Raw genomic sequence first — 24,888 nt, forward strand, 5'->3', positions numbered from 1 at the left:
CATGTAGAAAGCTAGCTACACTTGCTTTGCCATCATCTTTGCTAGTAAGGCTAGTTTTTTGGCAAAAAATGTCATTACCAGCACAGTCATTACCAGCACATTACAGCTTGAGTTGGTAATGACTGGTTGTGGTGGTGATGACGGCAGATACATTAAACATGCTGTTCCTTAAAGACAACATCCTGTCGTAATTTAATGTTTGTTAAATTAATTCATATACAGTTACCATTCAAAGGTCACTATTTTTCATAAAGTAATACATTTGTTTTTAAAATAAACTAAATTAATTCATTACAGTTGTTGTGTTTAGGTGTGACATGGCTCCAAAAGCAGCTGCCCAAAGGTCCAAATCATACAGAAAACGAATAAAAGATGATCCTGAGAAATATGCACAGTATCTGCAGAGTGAGAAAGAGAGATATCATAGAAGAAAAGAAACAGGAAAATTGAAATCTGTTTCTCTATTGAGCACCTGAGAACACAGATATGAAAAAAAGAAATGGAAAGTTAATCAACAAAGGAAGAGAGCTAAGGACAGAGAAAACAGAGAAATACAAAATTATCTTTCAATGAATAGTCCTCCAGAATCTCCTGATGTCCAGGCACAAGATAATCAGAATAGGGATGTGCCAAATGCAAGGAATGAAAGAGGAGGTAAGGCGGATTCCATCCAAACCCCAAAGCAAAGAGGATGCAAAAAAGTAAATAGAAACAGAAGAAAGGTCTGCCATGTTCTTCAAAAGTCGCAAAAAAAGCTGGAAAATGCCTTGCAAAAGGTTGATAAGTATAGGAAAAGGTTAGATAGGCTGACCAAGAAGGATACCACTGAGCAGTCCCCAAGAAAACTAAAGCAAGAAAACAGATGAGGGGAGGACATGGTAATCTCAGGAGGACACTTGTTTTCCATAACACATTAATCTCACAGCTGCGACAAACCTACCATCAAAAGAAAATTAAAGAAATACAAATCATATCAAAGGTCATTGCTGGAAACATTTTAAAGAAGGACCGGTTAGTGTATGCGGCACACAAAGAACTTGGAATATCCGACAAAACAATGAGAAAGAACGTAATGACACCTGGTCTTCAGTATTCCAGAAAAATTCATAGTAATGTGGTGAGCAACACTACAAAAGACAAAATCAAAGAATTCTTGGAACGTGACAACAATTTGCGACCTACTACAGGAAAGAAAGACACCATAACTAGACAGAAGTTCAAAAAGCAGAAGCATTACCTCAATGACTCTCTTTTCAGACAAACTTTGTATCAAAGTTTCAAGGAAGAATATCCCCAGGTGAAAATCTCATACAGCTAATTCTGTGAGAACCGTCCTTTCTGGGTCGTCAAACCCTCCATTCAATACAGGGATACCTGTTTATGCAAGACCCATGCCAACATCCAACTCATGGCTGATAAGTTGCTTTATCTGAAAGTAATTTGTACCAACATAATTGAAAACTTAATGCACTCACTATGTTGTGAAAGTCCAACCAAAGCCTGCATGTATAGAGAATGTGTCCATTGCCAGGACAAAGAAGTACAAACTGCTGCATTTGAACCTGGTGAGCAAACACAGTGGATGGAATGGCGGAGCAAAACAGAAATCAGGGAGAAAAAGAAAGGTGGTGATAAGGTGACATTCACTGCTCACTTAACAGTGAAGGAGCAAATCCAAGGAACCATTCAACACTTGTTGGAAAATCTCACAGCAGCACTAAAGAACAAGTTTGTCAAACATTCTTTTAACATTGCACATCAGTACTCAACCCTCAGCCCTGAAGGAAAATGTTCAAGAAAATGAGTTAATTCTCCATGTGGACTTTGCTGAAAATTATCTGTGCAAGTATTCTTTGGAAATACAAGCTGTACATTTTGGAGACTCTCATAAGCAAGTATCCCTACACACAGGAGTTGCTTATACGGTTAATGGTGCTCTATCCTTCTGTTCTGTCTCTGCTTCAATGCGACATGATGCCTCAGCCATAAGGACACATCTGAGCCCTGTATTCTCTCACTTAAGAGAGCTCATCCCATCTCTGAACACACTGCACATGATAAGTGATGGACCAACGACGCAGTATCGTTCAAAGAAGAACTTCTTCTGTCTCAGCTCTGTTTCATTTAAGCTAGGATTTAAAAAGGTCACATGGAATTTCCTAGAGGCAGGCCATGGAAAGGGTGTTGCTGATGGGGTTGGTGCAGCCCTAAAACGGAGGGCAGATGGTCTTGTTGCAGGTGGAACAGACATTCCAGATGGGAGGATGTTCTTTGAGAAGCTGATAGGAGAGAAGTCAAAAATCAAGCTTTTCTACATCACAGAAAGTGAGATAGAAGAACATGACAGATCTATACCAGACCAGCTTGAAACTGTATGTGGTACAATGAAAATCCACCAGGTAAGCTTGAGCACACACCACACAAGCAGTACAAAAGTCCAAAGTGTTGGTTTTCTTTTAGTTTATATTTGTGTTATATTTGTGCGAAATTATAATGACTATTGTCCTTTTTGTTTGTAGATTTTTACCACCAAGTCCGGCCACATCAACTGGCGAATCCTAAACTGTTTCTGTTCATCTCCTGAAGATTGCCTCTGCTTTGCCCCGGAGTCTGTGGTCCTCAACAAAGCACAGAAAAAGAAAACCACTATGGAGACAGAGCCATGCCAAGGGATGCTCAATACAATGGCTGAAATAACCATGTCTTTGGTGGGAGAATGGTGTGTGGTATGTTACAATGGGGAGGCCTACCCAGGTGTGGTCCAGGATGTAGATGAAGAGTCTGTCCAGGTGAAAACAATGTGTATAATTGGAGTTAACCGTTTTTTTTGGCCTCTGAAAGACGACATCCTGTGGTACAGGCATGAACATTTCCCGGGGCTTGTGCCAGAGCCAAAACCAGTCACCAAGAGGCATATGATGCTTGATATGTCAGTCTGGAATAAAGTATCGTCCATGACGGATGAGAGGATGACAAGTTTTTGTCTGTTTAGTGGAAGATTTAGCATCAATGACATGTTTGTGGTGTTTTTAAGAAATTGTTGAACAAAAAGTTTAAGTAAACTGTCAGATTAGTTTGTTTGTTTGGGATACTTAATATGAATATTGTGTTTTTTATTCAGCATTTTACCCAGTCTTAACTGCCCTCCTGTTTCATGTTTTTTTATTCAACATGGCTATGCAACGATTATACTGAACCAATCAATTCACGTTTGGTCTTCCATAATCAGATTAAACAAGATTTTGATGTAAACAGATTACTAGCTGGTGTTTTTTCTTTAAACTGAAGTCACTTAGGCCCTTAAATTACATTAGGTTACGGTAAGTGATTTGTCATCACCGCAACAAACTGTCATTACCAGAACTGTAATGTCATCACCATCACCATACATATTTTTGCCAATAAATTTTGTATAAATTACAAAACATCCAACAATGACATATTTTGGACAATGTTGGACAGTCTAAATGATCACTGTATAAAAAAGTTTTGACATATGGCATTTACTAAAATAATCTTAAATTCCAAGCCAGGGTAGGTTGAAAAATCAGAAATTGAGATACTTAAATGACTATAATTAATCTTGCAAGTAAAAATCAACAATCCCATTAAGTTCAAGATAAAATAGACTTCATGTCAAACCACAAAATGTTTGAAAAGCACTGATTTATCATTTAAGTCTTATTTTTTTAAACTTATTTTCGATGATGTGATGGTAATGACACATTTACTTGACATAGTTAAGAAAATGGCAAAACATCTGAAATTCCCTTATCTTTTGGTCTCAACCCTGCTCATAACGTTGCTTCTGACTAAAGGACTGACAATTTAATGTATACCAATTAGTCAAATTTGGAATTTTAATTTTCAAAATTTCAGCAACCCAATTTGGTCCTTAATCTGAGAAATGCCCAGAAACACATTTTTCTGGAATAATAACTGTGCTTAACTATCAAACTGATGCCAGTAACACAAAATGACTGAATGCATAGTGCCAACTGTGCGGTTTGGTGGAGGTATAATACTTTGGGATTTTTTTGGTTCAGGCTCCTCAAGGAACCTGAAGAAAATCTTAACGATAAAGCCGTTTGGGGAAGACATGATAATGTCCCACTGCACAAAGTGAGATCCATACAGAAATGGTAAGTTGAATTTGGTGCAGACTCTATAGAGCCCTGATCTTGACACCATCAAACATATTTTGGATGAATTCTGAGACTGTGAACCAGGCCAAATTACCAAACATCAGTGCTCAATAAAAGCAAATCTTGTATATCCATTGGAAACTTTTTTTAAACCTTCCCAGAAAGGCAATTATAGCAATGACGTGGGGACGGAGTCTTCATATTCTTTTGGCCAGATCGTATGAAGATACAAACATCCACATCTGCACATTTGTCATTTTTAGTTTTAGCAGACATGTTGTGTGGGTGTAGAACAGCTGAAGTTGAAAACAGAACCAGTGCTACACTGCTTCATAGTTTAATACAAATGTCAGAGACATGAACTTTGGCCAAGAGGAAATTTATGAGGTAATATGACAGGTTATGGTGAAATTGTATGTGTGAGTGAGTATGTGAGTGCCTGTCACGGCACAAAACCCATTTTGTGTGGGTAAGAGAGAGAGAGAGGGATTTACAACTATGTTCTTCAGCTCACCCCTCCCCATGCATTCAAATACTCAACCCAGACAACTGCTCTGCTCCCACTGTTTGATTTGTTGTGTGTCCTGGTCACCCGCCTGTTACTGAGTCATAAGAGAAATGTGCTGCTTCATGAAAAATAGACAGAGGGTGACAAAGGCAGAGGGAGAAAGAGAAAGTGATAAGGAGATGAAGCACAGGAGAGAGAAAGAAAGGGTGAAGTAGGATAAAGCTTACCAAAAGCGAATTTGAATAAAACAACCTCAGAATATTTCTTAGAGTTCTGAAGTTTACTGAAATGTCATTAAGATGAGGTCAGAGTGTGGTCCTGCTAACACACACTGGCAGAACGCTAGCCCTTTGGCTACAAGCCAGTGCATTTTCCTGTCATTTTTTATTACTAAAACCAATATAACTGACCCTCTTTCCTCTTATCTTTTCATCCCTACCCTCACTACAACCACTTCGGTCCTCTCCACTCTCACACATGACAGGAGCAGAGAGCAGTTGGCCTGTGAAGACACTAAACCAGTCTGACAAGGCTAACAGCTAAATGCTAATGTTTTCTCATCTCAGGGAGCACAGGTTGAACTTGGAGAGAAGTATGTGCACTGTGTCTTCAAAGGTGATGCTGGAGGAGCAGTTTGATCAGATTGAAGTGTTGAGTGCTGAGCTGCAGGGTTAATTCACTCTGCAGAAAAATCAATCAACAAGCCAGCAGTCAGCAGAGAAATGGCTTTTGCCTCAAACATAACCTCACCATCAGAACAGTTTAACTCAGAAACAAAAGAAAAAAAAGTTGATTCACTATGATGATAGATGACAGTAAGCTATTCCTGTAAAGATCTCCAGCTTATGTTCAGTGTACTCAAGGATGTAGTGGAAGCCAGCTGTCTAAATGAAGAGGATCATTAAGTTATTATTAAGCAGTCTCCTCCCACACTGAGATTTTCCCTCCTGAAATAGAATAGATAATTGATCTCAAATATATCTTTGGGAACAACGTTTATGTTTTCATCAGTTGGTGCAGATTCACTAACCTTCAGTCAACATAAGAATGAGATACACCAACACCACCCTTCAATCAATTTTAAGATTAATCCAATCACCATCACCAACCTTCAGACTTACTTGGATGAGGCCAACACTGTTTTGCCAGTTGGGAGTCTACAGAGATCAGTTACTCAAGAATGAGCAAAGCCAGAAGTTTCATGACCAGTTAATTACAATTACGAATATATCTATTAATGAAAATCAATTAAATGGTCTTTGTTTTGAAGTGTGGTGGTAATTCAATTAAAAATCTCACAGAAGGAAATTGGATTTCGTTTGTTGGAGTGACTTCCCCTGGGGAAAGCCTTTCTTCAGAAGTCTAAGATTGTAGGATTGACAAATAATCAAATAAGCATATGCTGTGTCCAGAGAGGGGTAAGAAAGACATAACTTAATATGGACCTCTTAAAGTGTCTTGGATTGTGACATTTGACAATCAAACATTTAGTAACAAGATCAAGGATCAATGATCTCTGCCCCACTTATAAACAACCAACTAATAAACAACACCGAACCCTGTGTGAGATGGAAAGAAACGTTGATTCCCTGCAAAAAGCTTGACATTACTTGGGCCAGACACTGCTGTAGGGAAGAACAGATAAATGTAGATACAAAAATGTATCAAGATTAAAAGAGAGAAACAACGTTTCAGAAATTGAAAGACAAAGATAGGGGAGAGGACAGTGACTATTGAGGGGGAGAAAGGGACAGGAAGGAGAGAGACCACTCCTGAGCTACCAATATAATATATATATGCTGCTGCATTGGTTCTGTGCCCTGCCTGTTCCCCCAGTTGCAGCAGAGGTAGCAGCAGACAATACAGGGATTAGAGAATGTGGGTAGTTTCTCTCCCAAAACATCCTCTCCCCCCCCCCCCTTTTTTTTGGTGTATCTTCCATTTGAAATCTCCCTCTCCTTCCTTCCTATAATGACCTGTGTAACCTGGATTAAAATAGTTAGATTTTGAGTAAATACCAATTCAATATATATATACATTTCATAATATTAATAATAAACTTCATGACTTAACCAGGTTAAATAAGGTAACACTAAATATTAAAGTTAATAGCATCTTATTAGTTGTTAAAAAGGTATCCTGGTACTTTAAAAAACTATTATTATATCAGCCAATCAGAATGGCTGTAGCTCTTCCTGTGGCGGGAAGAACTTGAGTTGCAGGAGATGAGAGCTCGAAGGAAGATGTTAGCAAGACTGAGCCAGTGAGCTGAACAAGAATAGTAAAACTAAAGCGTTTATACTCTTTTATTTTGATTTATAAAAGTGTTTGTTACATTCTGTCTACACGGGTAGACTGTGGTTTATTTGTTGCTATTTAGTAAGTTGACCGAAGAGTGAATTTTCGAATGCTTGAAGCTAGCTACGTTTCTTGCTGCAAGCAGACGGTAAAAATGGTGAGCCTCCCATGAAGAAGATCTACGACGAACAATAACCTTGCATCTGTGCAAGGGTGTAGGTTTGGTCTCAGACTTGGTGGGGACATCAACCCCCCCCCCCCCCCCCCGGAGCGCAAATCGAGATGCCATTCTGTGTACTATCCCTAAAGAGCTAGTATAACTGTATAATCTAAAAAATGCACTCTCAAAAAAAAGAGACTGTGATGATGAGACTGTAATGCTGACCAACAAAATGTTTTATTATCATAAACCTCACCTGAAGCCCTGATGCTGTTTCCTCAGCCTGCTCTACATCTGGAGTGTTTTCATGCTGTCTTTCCTGCATACAAAATGGTTCATTGTGTAGCCTATCCTATGGCTAGCAAGTTTAACCCTCCTACCATATTGTATACAGTGTTATTTGGACATGAATAATCAAATAATGATTCATTATATTTGAATAACCAACAGTGTTAACTTATTCACATTGCCAACTGTTTTTTTCCAGCACCTGTCTAGCAATGCAGTGACATTCCATCAACTGTGAATTTGTCCTAGGCTAGACTCCTAACCTTGGTTGAAAGATTAGCTACTGTACAGAAGTTAGGTTTAGCTGTAACAATATCCTGGGTAACATATAATATTGACTACTTACTAACCGAGAGTGAGGGAAATATCAAACTGAGGCTGGAACGTATCGACCGAGCGATAGCGGGGGTTGATACAGCAAAGCAGAGGTTTGATATTTCCCGGCATGACCGAACGGTCGAGGTTAGTAAGTAGTTTATTATATGGCATTTTTAGCTTCTTTTCATTTTGTAAACGAAAATAAATGGTACCTCGAGGCTAATTGTAGCTAGCTCTCAAGTCTTATCACGCTGTGTTTCATGTGTTACCTAGCAACTCATTACTCTTGATAGAAGGCGGACAACATGATTCTGCTAAAATTGATTTAATTTCAACACAAAATAACAACACAAGTGATTCAATGAGTCTAGTCTTTATCCTCACTTTCGATGACAAATCTTTTCAGCATCATCTGCATAGTAAAACTCAGCAGCTGACTCGTCGATATCGTTCATTTTGAAGCTGACGTCAGAGGGCAATACGGATCTGTATTGACCGGCGAGGAGGGCAATACGCGGCTGGCATGACTACCCATTAGCCAATCAGAAAGCTCGTACCGTCGTTGCCATATAATAACACCAGTTAATACTTTTTCCACAGTAGAATCTGCATTTGAAAGCCTGGTAACACTACCACTGCTAGTGTCGCTAGTTATTTAGCCTGACTTACACTGCTTTTTGAAAAAGCTTCGTATGTCCCCTTTCTTCTTCTTGGGTGGAGGCATATCTGATCTTCAAAGCACAAAAAGGGGCAAACATTTACATGCTGAAGGGCAAAAGGAATATTAAAATGTGTTACTCTGGCCTTTTATGTATGTATTGTCGGCAGACAGCCCTGGTAAGTTAGCTGTACCGTTGTCGCCGACACACCCGCTAGCCTGTCTGCGACTGCCAGTGCAAGCAAAGTAAAGGCCGATTGATACTTCTACGTCTCGATTAACGGACAGACGCACGCACGGAGTCGGCCGGATTGGTTGAATTTATACTACTCTGATGGCTCTGCGTGCTGAAAGCAATTCACCGGCAGAACAGTAGATGGCGCTGCACTGCAATGCTCGCTAGGTTATTGAAAAGTCGGAGCAAATTTACAAATTATCCACTTCATCAATAAAATAAGCACATTCTTAGCAACTGCACTGCCCATTTCTCGTCACATTTTAATTCAGATGCTGATTTACATGTACTGTTAAGCTGAAATATGAATTGTAAAAACTTACAACAATGGCGGTCAAAGGATTCTGTTCTCTTGTTGGTCACGGCAACCCCGCCCCTGAAGCAAGCGGTTCTTAATACGGACCAATCACAGCCAAGGGGTATCCGTAAAATGACGGACGGACAGACGGAGAGTCAGGAAAATCAGGAGGTGCACGCAGAGCTCTGCGAGAGGCTCGGAGAGGACACGGAGAGGGAGTTCCTTGACGGAGAGGGCGTTCCCTGTGTGCGTGTGCGTAAAAACGCAGAAGTATAAATTGGCCTTAACATGTGCTTCTTCCCGTGCATGTCGCGTGTCAGATAACCCTCTCCCTTCGGGTTTTCAGCCAATCAAATTATGGCGTTTCTTGTACTGTCGCGTCCTGGCCGTCTGAATTGGTCCATATAGCAGCACAATTAGCTAAAAATGGTGGGGACAATTTTGTCATTTTCAAATGTCGGTGGGGACAAGTACCTAGCGTCCCCCCCTAAATCTACGCCCATGCATCTGTGAGTCACCAGCGTGTTGAACTCATTCATTCCGGTTGCAGTAGGACAAGCCTACTGAAATATTCTTGATGTGAATGGATTCAGGATACAGTTCTGGATTTAGGATTTCGGTAAGCGTGGACTCCAGCGGACTCACTGCTAATCAACAACTTTCCTTCTGTGTCACATCAAGCAGAATTTAGCATTGGACTGCCCAACGTGGTCGCTAGCAACGGTTGCATTTGTTGAAAAGAGACTGATTATAGCTTTTCATATTGTTGATTTGTGAATGTTATATCTCATTTTACATTCCTTTTGTTATTTTCCTTGTTATTTTCCATGTAGCCTTTGTTGCGTTGAACTGGCAAATGGGTATGATATTGCAAAGGCTTAGCTTCAGTAGCTCACTGGCATAGCATGATAATAGGAAAATAACTAGATCCTAAAATAGTCCTAACTAAGTAAAAATAACATTTTGACTAACCAAGATTTAAATGAGGACTTAAAGCAGAGTTAACTCAAGATAATAGAAACTGAATAGGAACTTAAAGATCAACTTTAATTTAACGCAAGTTTGAAGTTATTCCTGAAACCAACTAGGTTGTCAAACTAAAACAAAGAAATACAATTTCAATTGTTTTCGTTCTGTCAAAAAGGTTGACACTTGAAAAGATCACATTTAAATGCAAAGACTGTGTCTATGTTATGCAAATTGTGTATGTAAACTGTTATTTGGTACCATTGACTAATTCTATCTGCTTCTAAACTCTTTCCACTCTTTTATATAAACAAGCCGGCATTTAAACGTTCTTGTCTTGGTCCGGGGTGTTATTATTATTTAGCTACCAACTGCTCCTCCGAACCTATACTCTGGTCCTGAGTAACTGACTTATTTGTTCCTCATAAGTGCTACACCTGTGAGCAATGGATGACCATCCATGGATGAGCTGAAAGGATTTTGGCCACAAGGATCACACTTTTTCATTTCAGTGAACACAAAATTACAGTTTTTGTGTCGGTGTGGAATTCCGGCCTTGTATAAAATTAACATTAAATCTTTGTTTTCGCTGTTTTGCAAAAAGTATATATAGTTCGCTGTTTCCTGGAAGTATATATAGTCTGCACCACGTACTGCACAGATGCACTAACATGGACATCATACAAGAATTGTATTTGTCTATCGGCAATAGGCTTACCGATGGTGCGATAGTTAAAGACATACATGTCTCTGAATTTGGTAACTATGATCACCCTGCTCAGTGTCACCCAGAGACATACCCCCCATAAATCTTTATCATTGTCTCTTATTTGCACTTAATTTTCATCCCATTAGCTTTGATTTGCATCCAGAGGAGCATTCATAACTATCAGCCTGTATCATTTCTGTCTGGGATGGGGCTGTAAGCCTTTAAGGGGGAGAGGGACGAGGAAGGGAACCTTCAGACCAGATATTTTGAAGTGGGAGAGACAATGAAAGTGAGCAAGAGAAAAAACTGAGACTTCAGCTCATTGTTTCAGTCTGACCTCTCAGGCTAGGGATGACAGAGAAACTAAGCCAATCACCTGCCTTCAACTTTACCCTTGTATCTTCATCCCTCTGTCTCTATCCTTCCATCATTAAGATTCCCTCCTGCCGCTGTAAAACATCCCTGCTCCTGATACATTCATGTACACACAAACAATGCCACAACACACTTCAGGCGAGACATCTAGACAGACACAGACAGAAGCCAATACACACACCAGGTCACTGATTACCTGCTGAACAGGGACAAGCACCACCCTTCTTTCACAAACAGATGGGGATACTTACACACCACAGACAGAATGCACACATACCTCAGACAATTTGCTACATACACCTGGGGAGAGCTGGGGTCCACGGCAAGCGTACCTGTCTTGAAATTGATGTTCATTTTACATGACTGGTCAGACATTTATCCTGGTCTTTCAGTATAGAGGAACCGGCTGATGCTAGACTCAGACATTAGTATGGGGGTCATGTCCACTGGTCTCACCAATCAGCTGTTGGTATGGAGCTTATGTCTTGGCGCAGACAGGCTTTACCTCTCTAAAAGTTATCCTCCCAAAGCAGAAATTGAAGCCATTGCTATTGAGAAGGGACCTGACTATCTTTAACTAAAGCTTTCCAACAGGCTAAGAACTGAACGAGCCACAGGTACAATTGTAATCTACAATAAACCCTGTCCCCTCTCCTCTCACCCAGCTATTGTCTCCATCTAGATCTGTTTCAGGAGTATACCGTGACAGAGCAATAGGGAGGCCCTGAGTTTTGTAGGGTGGCTTTTTAGACAGTTGTCCTGTTATGTTGAGCTGAAATATGTTCCTCAAGTTTTAAACCGAAGAGACACTGCAGAGAGGAAGGGAAATATTAACTATGCCATACAATCTGATGACCAGGTGTGTCCCGTTTTTTCTGATGTTTATGTCTATCTCCTTCATTTCTACCCCAGGGGAGGGTGGGGTAATTGAAATACATAAATGAGGCTACTGAAGCAGCTGAAGCAGGATATGACAGAAGAGAGCCCTGCAGACTGTGACCACCCTGTTTAGATGTTTGCAGATGAGGGAGAGGAGCTTTTGGTGGTTTTATATAATCTGCAGCAGGCATGGGTTTACATTTAATTATGTATCTCCTTTTACCGTTTCGTTCATGTATATTGCGTCCTGGCATTGTTCCATTTCTGTACATCTTTTCATATGACTCAAAGTCACAGCCCCGTACTGTATCTATAACAAGATACATATACATGGTCTATGAGAATGTCATTTGGTGGTGTGGCTTTTCAGTACATCTGTCTTTCTAGGGATCGTGGACCGTTTACCCATCAGCTCAAAGAGGAGGAGGATGAGGAAGACTGGTGAGAAATGATACGGATTAAACAGAGCCGCAGTGAGTTTGAATGGTGGAATACATGGGTTCCAGGGTTGTAGTTGGTTGGCTATTTTGTCTCAAGTTCAATATCCCATCACACCTCAAGGGAGCAGAGGAATTGTTATTAAATTGTTACTGATAAGGTTATTTTAATCTGAACAACCCTCTCATGGAAACCTACTGGAGAGGCATATCTGTCAACACTCCCGTTTTCCCCGGGAGTCTCCCGCCCCCCTCCCGTTTTGTCATTTCTCCCGTGAAACTCCCGTAATTTGTATTGCCAAACCTCATTATATAAATATTCACATCAATATATTATTTCAATGTTGTCCAGTTACCAGATCTTGTATGAAACGCATCCTACTCACATAATAGCTACAATTTTCAACCCATTTGTGACCGCAACCAGAGCCCGTCCATATTAGACATTCTCTGCTGCTACCTACAACCCAGTTGAATTGTTGATATCTCCGCAGGCAGGCGGGAGAATTTGAATAATACACGGTTGAATTTTGATACAGAATCACTTGTATAAATGGCAAAAGTCTCAGGTGGTGTAACGGCAACAAAAAAAATAGCTGCAAATTAACAGTAGGCTAAACATTAGCGGACAGGCCATCGGGAGCACCGGGAGGATTCCCGATGGGCCGAAGAACTTCTGGGTAGGAGGGCCACTTGCCTTATAATTTTTTTCACTACTAATAAAAATATCGGCAGAAGATTGAGCGACACTGACTGGTTGGCCAGCAACACGGTTGGCCAGCAACACGGTTGGCCAGCAACACGGTTGGCCAGCAACACGGTTGGCCGGCCCCCCTTTACCCAAGGACGGTTGGTCTATTCCAAATGAACGTCTATGCAGCCCTAAGTGCCGCTTACACACAACAGAGACACTGACAGATCAAAAGCTAGCTAGTAGAGACAATATAAAGATGAAAAACCAGGCCAAGAAAATTAAACGTAATTACCTTCACTAGACAATGTTTTACCAATTGAAAAGGCGGCTGTGTTTGTTTGTTTTACATAGAGCTCCAAAAACTATTTTTCGCTCAAATCAGCCCAAAAAATTCGATCGTGCGCTATGCGCGCTCGCACTAAGCGTGGAAGTCCCTATAACTAGCATCACATCAGGAACAGAAGTTGCATGCATTAGCAGGGCGCTCGCTGGTGGCGTATACAGGACCGGTTCTGGTGGGCTGGTCTGGATCAAAGTCCAGGGCCTATTTTACTCCCAGTCCGTCCCTGACAGTAGGCTACATGGACGGAGGAATTTAATATCTTATCATCAAGCCACATCGACAATTCCCATGCCTTCTGCAAAGTGTGTCATGACGATTTTAGTATCGCACACGGTGGGAAAAATGATGTTCGGCAGCACATGAAATGACAACGGCACAGTCGCGCTGCGGAGGCCCACAAGGGCACACAGGCGATTTCGAGCTTTGCAACTATGGGACGGATGGCAGCATACACCGTGTTACAGAGTGAACTGAAAATTGCACAATGTTACAATAAAAATAAATAAAAAGAAAACATGAATAAGTCCCAGTAATACCCTGGATTTTGGTACTCCAATGTTGACAGGTAAGTGGAGAGGTAATTTAGAGTGTTTATAAATGATAGCCAACAACAAGAGTTACTGCTCTTAACACTATAAATCAACACTGAGATGTTTTATTATGGGATGCTGTGTGTGTGTGTGTGTTGGAGGGGGGGGGTTGTGTGGGGGTTGTGTACGCGCACACACCCGCACTTCTCATCTGACTGTATTCTACTGTTCTTTGCTTGCTTAATAAGACAGTGTGGACAGTGAATATGAACTGAATGATGACAATAATGGGATTGTTTCCACTCAGAGGTGAGCATTTGACTACAGATCTAGAAGTTGCAAGTTCAGATCCCCATGTATGTCGCCTTGGATGAAAGCATCTGCTAAATTAATACATGATTATTGTAATCCTCTTTGAAGGATAAGTGTTTCAGTAGGAGTATTTATAACTATTAAAATCAACCTTTAAAGGAGTCATTGATTGCAAAACCGATTTTACCTTGCCATAGTTGAATAACGACAGTTTGGTTGGTAAAATGGACATACAGTGAACCTCAGAGTCCATTGACACCTCTTTCCAATGCAAATCTCACAATAAAAAAATGTAGCTGTAAAACGGTAGGTTTGGAAAAGCTCCTCCTTTTTTGGCTCTTGTCTGTACCTTGGTCACACCCCAAAATGTTCTGCTTTGTGTACTTCCACAGAATTACAAAGAAGAATGTTTTTCTAGCACAGCGATTACCAAAGTGTGGGCCGCGGCACGTACTGCAGGTGGGCCGCGAGAGGTCATTTACAATAAATAAATGAAATGTTTTAGATTTTCAATTTTGAAAAGTTGGAAATTAATATAAAAATATTTATGATTTAAATTACGTGCTATTCTTTTATCTGACCTATTTTTGATCCGTGACATGTCTTGTATCTCGTCAATGGCAGGAAATCTTAGTTGACACAATAAGCTACCTCAAAATTGGTGTGGAAAATTGTACAATGGAGCGGTGGCTAGAAAAGGAAAGCTGATAAATCAAACGCAACAAGCGAGTCCTCAGATAATGAATCCCTGAAAACAAAAAACAAAAGGTTGGTAGAAAGTACTCAACGAAGTACCTATCACTGGGATTGACCAGTTTAGGACCAGAAGACAATCCCTTGCCCGTCTGTGTGCTATGCTCGGAGGTGCTAGCAAACGAGGCACTGAAACCATGAAAGCTGCGCCGCCATCTAGGAACCAAACATGGCCAATATTCATCCAAACCTAGAATCTTTTTTGAAAACAAGCTAAAAGAGTATATGAGCCGTAAGAAAACCATTTAATCCACATGTGTCACTGCGAGTGAAAACGCCAAGGCAGTTGAGGTGTCCTACCGAGTAGCAAAGCTGATAGCAAAAACCGGGAAGCCACACACCATTGGGTAGGATTTGATTTTACCTGCTGCCAAAGAGATGGTTGGAGTCATGATTGTGTTGTTGAAAAAATAGTCTAAGTTTTCAACCGATATGAAAAAGTAAAACAGCACGGAAACGGCAGCAAAGTTTGATGCAAAGTGTTTATTCGAATCTAACACAAAAGATTGATTCCAACAAACGCGAGTACACCCCGAAGTCTGACAAACTTTTCTCCAGACATTTGCTTATATATTTTTCCTCCATTATTTTATGCTATTTTATCATTGGTACATTATAAGTGGTCACAGATTCATGTATGCATTTTCACACTCGGTTGGTCCATTGTCACAGAATTTGCATAGCCTGGACTTTCCCTAACTTTCTCCCTCCAGGGCCCACGTGAGGCTTTGCAGCCCAGCTGCACTGTCATACAGCGTTTAAGGACATAAATCTGTCCCCTGATGTCTGGCGCTTGTAGTTCTCAATATCTGGGCCTTGTAGTCTTTCATGGGAGAGGCCTACACACACTTCTCTGTTGTTCTCAAACTCTATCTGGATTTCCACATTTTGGCCTTTATATCTCCTACGTTTTAGTGGTAATACTAATCAGTCAACAGCTTTGCATCTGGTTTTCAGTAATATAGCATATAAAAGTAATAAAGGTGATTAAGAGGTTCATTCTCAATCATATAATCCATAATCATTTCAACTTCATAATTACAGCAGTGTGATGTTTTTTCCACTACAATTGGTGAGAAAGCAGCTAAACAACTAAATGTGATTTATTTGTCTGATAACACAGTAAAGCGCCGTATTGATGATATGGCTGAAGATGTGTTGAAGCAGCTAGTAAGCAGAATACGAGCAAGCCGTTTTTATGCTCTCCAGATTGACAAATCGACAGACGTTTCAAGCTTGGCAAATTTGTTTGTCAGATATGAACATGATGGAGAATTACATGAAGATGTTCTGTTTTGCAAACATTTACCCTCACATAATACAGCGGAAACCATTTTTGAATCTCTGAATGGATTCATGGTTTCCAATGAAATAGACTGGACAAAGTGTGTGGGGCTAAGCACTGATGGAGCTCGGGCCATGGTGGGGAGACTCACTGGAGTTGTGAAAAGGGTTAAAGACGTGGCTCCACTAGTTACAGCTGTCCACTGCAGTACCCACAGAGAGGCACTGGCAACAAAGATGATGCCTGCGGATTTAAAGGCGGTTTTGGATGAAGTAGTGAGAACAGTAAATTTCATCAAAAGTCGTCCACTGCAACCACGCCTGTTTGCCATATTATGCGCTGAGATGGGAAGCGACCACCTGCAGCTTCTCCTGCACACCGTAGTCCGGTGGCTTTCACGTGGTAAGGTGCTCACCCGACTTTTTGAACTGCATGACGAAGTCAGGAAATTTTTTGTGAACTCCCGGTTTGAACTGTCAGACCAATTCAGTGACTTCAAGTGGCTTTGTAAGTTGGCGTATTTGGCCGACATTTTCGGGTACTTAAATGGACTCAATCTATCCCTCCAACGAAAAGCAGTGACCATGTTTCATGTCCACAGTAAGATAGAAGCCACAATAAGGAAGATCGAGAGGTGTGGGACAGAAGAGTAGTTCAGAACAACTACGAGTCCTTTGACAATCTTTGTGAATTCCTCAATAAGGAGGAGAGGCAGATCCCGACCTCCGTGGCAGGTGCCATCAGAGAGCACCTGCAAACTCTAAAGAGCCAGCACCGGGAATACTTCCCTGTGCTCAGCGAACAACACATCTTGATACAGAATCCATTTTCCCCCCATAATGAGGATGCCATCGCAGGTCTCAGTTCCAGGGAGCAGGACAGCCTTGTGGAGTTATCTTGTGATACTGCTTTGAAACTGATCTTCACACAGAAGCACTTGGCACATTTCTGGATGCATGTTTACTCGGAATATACGGATCTGTCTAACAAGGCATTGATGTTTCTGATCCCTTTTGCTACCACTTATCTGTGTGAAAATTTATTTTCAGACAAAGTACAGAAACAAACTCAATGTTGAGCCTGATCTCTGCCTAAAGCTGACGTCCATTCAGCCAGACATCAAGGCTTTGACAGCTGCTATTGCAGCAACATCATCCTTCTCATTAGGTAAGTTGTAGGTGACGCAATTCACTATTGGCACTTAATTTCTTAGGTTTGTTTCTTTACAAATTGTTTTGTGGATGGATTATTAATTTGCACTGCATTGCTGTAGGCCCACGTTCACATTGAATTGTTCAATTTATATTAGGTGTTACGACCCTAAACGTAATTGTGTGTTCTTTGTTTGTTTTGTATCTGCTGTGTGTGTGTGTGTGTGTAGATGTGTCACTCTCGTCTCCCTGAACCTCCATCTCCATGGAAAATAATTGGATGCCCTGCCTCCCACACACCATTGGATCAAGCCCGCGCTCCACGTCCTGTTTTAGCCGTTGCCGACACTCAACCCGGTAGACCATTGCTCTCGCTTTGTCTCGTGTTACTTGTGTGTACGGTTGTGTGTTTGACCATTTTGCTATTCCGGCCTTGATTCTTGCCTTGCCCTTTTGGATCTGTTTGCTGTGAATATAGTTGTACATTAAACCAATTTTTAACACTTGTGCAAGGAAATAGGGGGTTTGACGACATCTGTTTTTGTTAGATAGGGAGTTAGGGAAGAACGGTGTATATTGATTTTATGTTTAGTTTGCTTAGGTTAGTTAGTTTCCTTTTAAAAGTAAGAGGTGTTTTGTTTTTTTTATGTTGGCCTTGTCGGCTCCTGAAGCTGTTCTCCCAGCCCCCCCAAAAAAACAAACAAACGCCAAGTTGGATAGTGGTCTCGCTCTTTCTTGTTGCGTCTAAGACCAGGGGCCTGTACTACGAATCAAGATCAACATGCTCTGGATTACTTTCAGTTACCCGGCTACGCTAAGCCTAACAATTGCAGTCACGATAAGCGATACTACGACGGCGGTTATCAACTCTCTAACTCAACCCAGATCTTTCCAAGCTAGAGACGTGCGCATTCACATAAAGGGGCGGTGTTTGAACCGTATGTCCAATCGCAAACATGGACGAAACAAGAGCCGCATATTTCACGGAGGAGGAGCAGACAATCTTACAAACTTTGTCTACTCCTCCTGCGTGAAATATTGTAATACAAGCATATCAGGAATACAGACATAATACAGGCAAATTTCAACAAAGTCGCTGCTGCCAAGCTGGAAAAAAAAAGCATACGCTGTAAATGCGTAAGCTACATGACTTATTGAAGATGTGACCATAATTACACGGGTGCATTCCACAACGTTAAACTTTTGTTGCTGTATTATTTTAGTTGCAACCCTGCAGTGGCAAACGATCGTGGGAGCAAATGCTAAATAAATATAAAACCATAATTCAAAACGGTAAGTAGCAGTAGGCAATACTTGCACATATTTTAAGGCCAACAAGTACAAGGCTGAATTGCCTGAATTAGTCCCTTTTGTAGGATATTGTATAGCTACAAAAAGCCTATAGAACAATGAAATTGCCTGCAGCCAACAGGAAGAAAAATTAGGCAACTGGTGGCAGCAGGTTGGAAGCCCAGGCATATGTATGTTTCAAGTAATCTATGTGACCATGTTCATTCAACAATTATTTATGAATATTGTAGGAGTGAAATGTATTACTGTTCTCTGCAGTGACAGGAAATACAGTGGTGTTGCTGCCACCACCCACTGTCGTCCCACTGTGCCAAACAGAGGTAACAGTGAAACTAATAGTCATACGCCAGTATGTATGCCATATGTGGTTGCTGAATATGGATCAAATATACCATTTACTTTCTCAAGTGGAGGTCCTAGATGATCAGGAAACTGTGTCTGCCTGCTCATTTTGGGGGTACACCTTTGAGTTTTATTTACCACTTGCAACACAGATGGTGAGAGTGTGTGAACGTGTGACTGTGATTGAAGTGTCTGTAATGACTTACTAATTGTGGTGGTCTCAACAGAAGACACAAGTCCTTAAAGTGCTCATTTCAAATATGACTCAATTGATTACATTTCTATGGTGTTGAACTCAGCAGGAAGAGGAACTTCTTCCTCCCCCTGAGCCTAGGGCCTCCACTCCACTTCAAGGCAAGACAAAGACACAAGGTATAAGCAAAAAACCACAGAAGTCAAATGGACACCTTCAACGTTCTCCAAGTGTGTCTTGCAAAGGGACAGTGTTCTTCATTTGTTTCAGGTTGGAGCAGACAGTGTGAGGGCCCTGTATAAAAGAACCCTGGAGCTCGATTATAAGGTTTTTAATTAAAAAAACAAGGCTGGAGACAGAAAAACTGGAATATGAGAAGAGATCGTACATGACTGAACGACACTAAACTTAGTTACACTGACATATTTTTCCTGTTCCTAGGGGAGGGAGAACACATGAGGATGTATTTGTTAAACTTTTGTCTACGTTTTGATATTTTTATACCTTTTTGTGGCTTTTTTGTTGTGCCTTTTGAATATTTTGTGGGGGTTTTCACCACTTCTCTCTTTCAATGTCCTATTTATTATTTTTGAAAAATGCTATAAAAGTGAATGAAACATCAAAAATCAATGAAAGTAGTGAAATGATCATTTATGTATCACTTGTGAAGGGCTTTGTACAGATACCCATTGTTCTTTTTGGTTTGAAAGGTTTTGGTTGAAAGAAACCCCAATTTCTGATATGGAAATGATTAGAAAATGGGTCAAAGCAACCCAAGGACAGAAGGGTTAAGGGGAGACACACTGAATAGGGATAACATACAACATGAAACCTCCCAAGTTGATGACTAATAGTATGTCAAATAATGTTTTCATTACTAGTTTCCTGTAAATGTAGGCCTAAGTTTAAATGAGCAAATGATGACGTTGTAAAATATAATATTATTTGCATACATTTCCAGAACAGAAATCAGAACATTGAGTGAAAAACCTCCTTTCATTTTGTCAACATATTAGGAGTCCCAAGTTTTTACAAAGGGCACTTTGGATATATATTTTTCATCATAAAATCCGTTCAAAATTGCGCAGCAGACCGTGTCCTTGCTCAGGTTCTCCGCATCACCCACACTATAAAACTAGCTACCCATAGCGAAATAACGAAACGCTATGCATTCAGTCTGTGGGACTGAGTGCACAGCTTCAATGCGTCGCATTGGCAACATACGGCTCAAGAAGCTGGCAATATACGTAATTCCCTCTGCTAAGAATCTATATCTTTCAGAAAGATACTCATGAGGGAATGCAAAAGGGTTTTGTCGGTCTCTAAATGTTCTGGCTCTTCTGAACGCACCTCTCACTACAGTATCAGCGCACCAAGCTGCACAGGATCTACTATGAACGGTGACGACATTATCGTCAAGAATTAGTTAATGGGCGGGGTTTTCATACCGGTTGATCTCTGATCTCCAACTTATCCTGCTCCCGACCAGGTTAGCCGTTCAGCATATGTTACCATGGCGATCTACCCCGGTAACAAGTAATCCACCGTCGTAGTACAGAAAACCCTGGGTTGAACCTGAAGTTACCTCGCTAACGCCAAATCTTGATTCGTAGTACAGGCCCCAGGTCCTAACATTAGGGTTGCAAACTTTTTTTACTTAAAACGATTGATAAGATACAAAACGTACATCTTTTTTCTCAGTTTAAGTATTATTTGAACAATTCTAGCGGCACATTAGTTATGTGAAACATTAATTGATGAAGCACAAACAATTTAAACAAACAGATTAATAAAACAATAAGGCTCTCGCTCGAAACGGCTGCTCTTGTCTGCCTGTCGTTGTTCAAACAAAAGGCGCCGCCAAACAAAACAATGTCAAATGGCGCGCCCTCTTGTAGTATTAAAGTATTTATATGAGCTCAGGAGAAAATGGTATACAAAACATACACTGTAAAAAATGTCAGTGGAATTAACAGTGAAATGCTGTTAAATCATGACAGTAAAAAATTGTTAATAGACAAACAGTGAAGCAGTGTTTGATTTACAGTACTATTTAGCAAAATACGGAACCTAACTGTTAATTTTAATGAAAGAAAATGTGAAAATAATCATATTTATTTGTAAAACTTACACATTACTGTAGTTTAAACACTGAAACTGTAATACAATAAACAATTGTAGTAGTTTCATACAAACTACTGAAGCACAGGGTACTAGTTAGAACAGGTTGTCCCATTCTGGTATCTATTAACAGCACTAGTAAGGGCTGGCCAGATAGGTTTGCCAAACTGCCACAGGGAGTAGCCTTATATGAAGCGGTATGCTCTGTTCCATTTCTGATAACCTTAAAGGTCACAGTGACTTGAAGTGGCGGTTGTGCGCAACAACATGTGTTGCGCGACTGGGCCATCTGTATCAAAGGTCCAGGCCGAGTGCCAATGAAATATCTGTATGACGTGCATAGCCTGTATAAATTGTCCTGTGAGACTGTGAAAGTTTTAGGTTGGTCTCAGAGCTGAGGCAAGCCTCGTGTATGTATTCTGTTCCGGGCACAATAAAGTAAGACCTTTGTTATAATCGACTACGACTTGCAGACATCGTTCTTGTCCACATCAACTGACATTGGACCATAGAGAGAGCAAATTGAGTCCACAACACAATACAGTAAAAAGTACGACATGGGAGTGTTAAAATAATGGGTTTTTTTGTTCATGCTTTTTTTCTTATACATAAAGAAACTGTTTTACATTTTACAATTCCTTGTGCTATAATTTACAAATGAAAATATGCACAAATACAGTAAACTTATGTTAATATGAAGGGTTAGGTCTATGACTATTTTAATAAATGTTAACTGCTGTAAATACATTAACATGTAGCTTTTTTGCATGTTAGACACAGAAAACAATTTCTTAGAAAACATAATTGCATAAATTTAATGTAAGTCTTATTGTCAGTGTGGGAAAGTGCTGTTTACATATACACAGAGGAAACAGTTAAATTTACAGATAAGCAGTTATGAGCCCATAAGGTGTTTGAGGATGTGGATGACCAGTTTGCCTCAATTTCTAAGAAGAATGTCAACAGTGAATGTGACTTGCATGTTTCTCATAGAACCAAGGTATAAAAAGAGCAGACTGGAGTTGGATGCTTTTTAAGCAGGACAGAAGTAACAGCAATCAAAACTAGATACTGATTTTAAAGCACATAAGCTACTATCCATTGCTCGCTTGATTGTGAGGGCCTTTAGTCATTTTGTTCTCCATCTAATACAACGAGTTAGTCATAAAGTGTTGAATGTAATAAACCATTATCAAATCATTGCACTATACTGCCAGAGCTCTTCAGTAATTATGGATATCCATGTTTTTTTTTTCTTTCATTTTAAATGTTCCTATAGAGAGAAGTTAAGTTTCCTTGCACATCAAACAAATGAAATACTCATTCAGCTTTGTCAACTTCTCTAATCAACCTTCCCTATCAACCTCTCTCAATCCTAGTTTTTGAGCCTATAGCTTGTATGTTTTTAGATGTTTATCTGCTACAAATGAATGGGTTGTCTAAAAAATAAATTGGAAGCAAGATACCACTATTAAGTTTGCCCTTTGCACCCCTCCCCCCACCTGTCACAGGGCCAGGGTGCTGCTGTAGCTTGCTAGCCAACCTTAACTGAAGGGACTGTTTGAACGCGCTGGAATTAAAACATGTTTATCTTTATGTGTATTTGAGACCACACTTTCGTAGATGAACGTTTCCACTATATTTTAATGAATTTTGAGGTCAATCCGATTAAATGGCTTCACTCATGACTGTGCAGCAACACACAATTCCAAACAAGTTTGCTGACGACACAACCATCATGGGGCTCATCTCTGACAGTGACGAGTCAGCCTACAAAGAGGTTGATAACCTGACATCATTTTACATTACATTTACATTACAGTCATTTAGCAGACACTCTTATCCAGAGCGACTTACAGTAAGTACAGGGACATTCCCCCGAGGTGAAGTACCTTTCCCAAGGACACAACGACATTTTGCGCAGCCAGGAATCGAACCAGCAACTTTCTGGTTAACAGCCTGATTCCCTAACCGCTCAGCCATCTGACATCATGGTGTTGGGACAATATAACCTCTCTCAACGTCAGCAAGACCAAGGAGATTATGTATACCGTATTTTCGGACTATAAGTCGCTCCGGAGTATAAATCGCAGGACCAGCTATGAAAAAAGTGCGACTTATAGTCCCAAAAATACGGTATAGGTTTAGTATACTGTACTGTATATTGTATTACTTGGTATATTAGGATATTATATTTTAGCTTATAGATGTAATCTAAACTGAATACTTATTTTATGTAAACGCTGCATGTTCAGTATAGGCTGCAACATAAAATGTGCTTGGCAAAAAGTGCAGGTGATTGCAGTATATAACATGGTGGACAGATGAATTACAAATTTACAATTATATCCATAAATATTAGTAGTTATTCTGCCTGCTCAAAGCATGGAAATGAAGATAAACCATAACAATGTTCAACTTTTAGTCCTGATTTGCAGAAAGGTTAGGCCTATGTTCTCCTCCACATGCAGTTAGATGTTCATCAGTTATTTATTTTTGCTTGATGTCATCTGTTTAAATATAAATTATCAAATTAAAAGTTAATCTTTGTTTTTATTACAGAATAATGTACAATTGAAATGTAACAGTCATAGTTTTCGACGTAGGCCTACATTTTACATTCCCGCAAAAATCAACGGCTGATGCGTTTGAATTTCCAATTTATCAAATCACTGAGTAGAGTTTGTTTCCGTCCTTTCATTGGACCACGTACAGACCGCGGGAGCCAAGTTCAAGCTTGTCCGTAGCAGCAGGTTGCCATTTCCATCTATCCACACATTGCCAGACTGCCAGCGCATAGAAGAGCAATTTGTGTACAACGCCGACGACGATTTTTTGCAGGTAAATACTTGATTTTCTTCAAACTTGATGACTGTCAGAAAAAATACTAGCTTCTGTTCGTTTTTTTACCGAATGTGTATTTTACAGTATCGCCTACTGACCGAAGGTTAGTTAGCTAGCTAGTCTGGTGGGTTTTCATTCTAAACGCTAGAGCTAGGCTAGCTATTACCTCCAGTATGTTTAGCAAATCTAGTTAGAGCTAACGTTACAGTATTAGTTGTGGGGTGGTGGCGTTTGCCGTGACACCTTGAGTTAGAAAATATTTGTGTTAAACGGATGGTTTCATCATTTAACTGAAAATGATTTCTTGCTGTTTGCCATTTCCATCCATCCACACTGCCAGTGCATTAGGGATGTGCATCTCCATCACTGAGGACGATGCGATACACATCTCGATGCACTGCCAACGATCCGATACATTAAAGATACTTAAAAGCAACTACTAATGCGATACGATACAATTCACCCCTATTGCGATGCAGTGCGATTCGACACGATGCGATTCAATGAGATGCGATGCAAAGGGAATATTATGCTATGCAATTTAATATGATACATAATGATTTACATTTACGCTATGATTTATTTCTTTGTCAGACTGCAAATCATCAATTAACTAAACAAGTGAAAGTTTTATTTCACATATTAAACGAAGTCTCTGACAAAAGAAGGTAAAATAACATCAGGCCTGGACCTTGCCTTAAACTAGGGGTGCACCGATCCGATACTAAGATCGGA

The 24,888-nt window shown here is 40.3% G+C and overlaps 1 protein-coding gene across 1 annotated transcript; it reads left to right on the forward strand.

Annotated features, from left to right (window-relative positions):
• Positions 1–1,504: 1,504 nt before the first annotated feature.
• LOC146267963 (uncharacterized) lies at positions 1,505–17,595 on the forward strand. Its single transcript, XM_084709422.1, has 6 exons — positions 1,505–1,565; positions 1,777–2,399; positions 2,520–2,789; positions 16,895–17,077; positions 17,241–17,358; positions 17,573–17,595. Exons 1-6 carry the CDS (start codon positions 1,505–1,507, stop codon positions 17,593–17,595), a joined length of 1,278 nt encoding a protein of 425 aa, XP_084565548.1.
• Positions 17,596–24,888: the final 7,293 nt, after the last annotated feature.

This window comes from Hypomesus nipponensis, chromosome 11 (genome assembly GCF_054491055.1).
Source record: "Hypomesus nipponensis isolate SF chromosome 11, ASM5449105v1, whole genome shotgun sequence".
In the NCBI taxonomy this organism is placed as follows: Eukaryota; Metazoa; Chordata; class Actinopteri; order Osmeriformes; family Osmeridae; genus Hypomesus; species Hypomesus nipponensis.

What these genes read in the sequence shown, in the direction of transcription:
- LOC146267963 (XM_084709422.1), top strand. Translation starts at nt 1,505, where the DNA reads ATGTATAGAGAATGTGTCCATTGCCAGGACAAAGAAGTACAAACTGCT. An exon ending in AACTGCTGCATTTGAACCTG is followed by an intron (nt 1,566 to 1,776) that starts GTGAGCAAACAC and finishes CTCAACCCTCAG; the next exon opens with CCCTGAAGGAAAATGTTCAA. An exon ending in GTACAATGAAAATCCACCAG is followed by an intron (nt 2,400 to 2,519) that starts GTAAGCTTGAGC and finishes TTTTGTTTGTAG; the next exon opens with ATTTTTACCACCAAGTCCGG.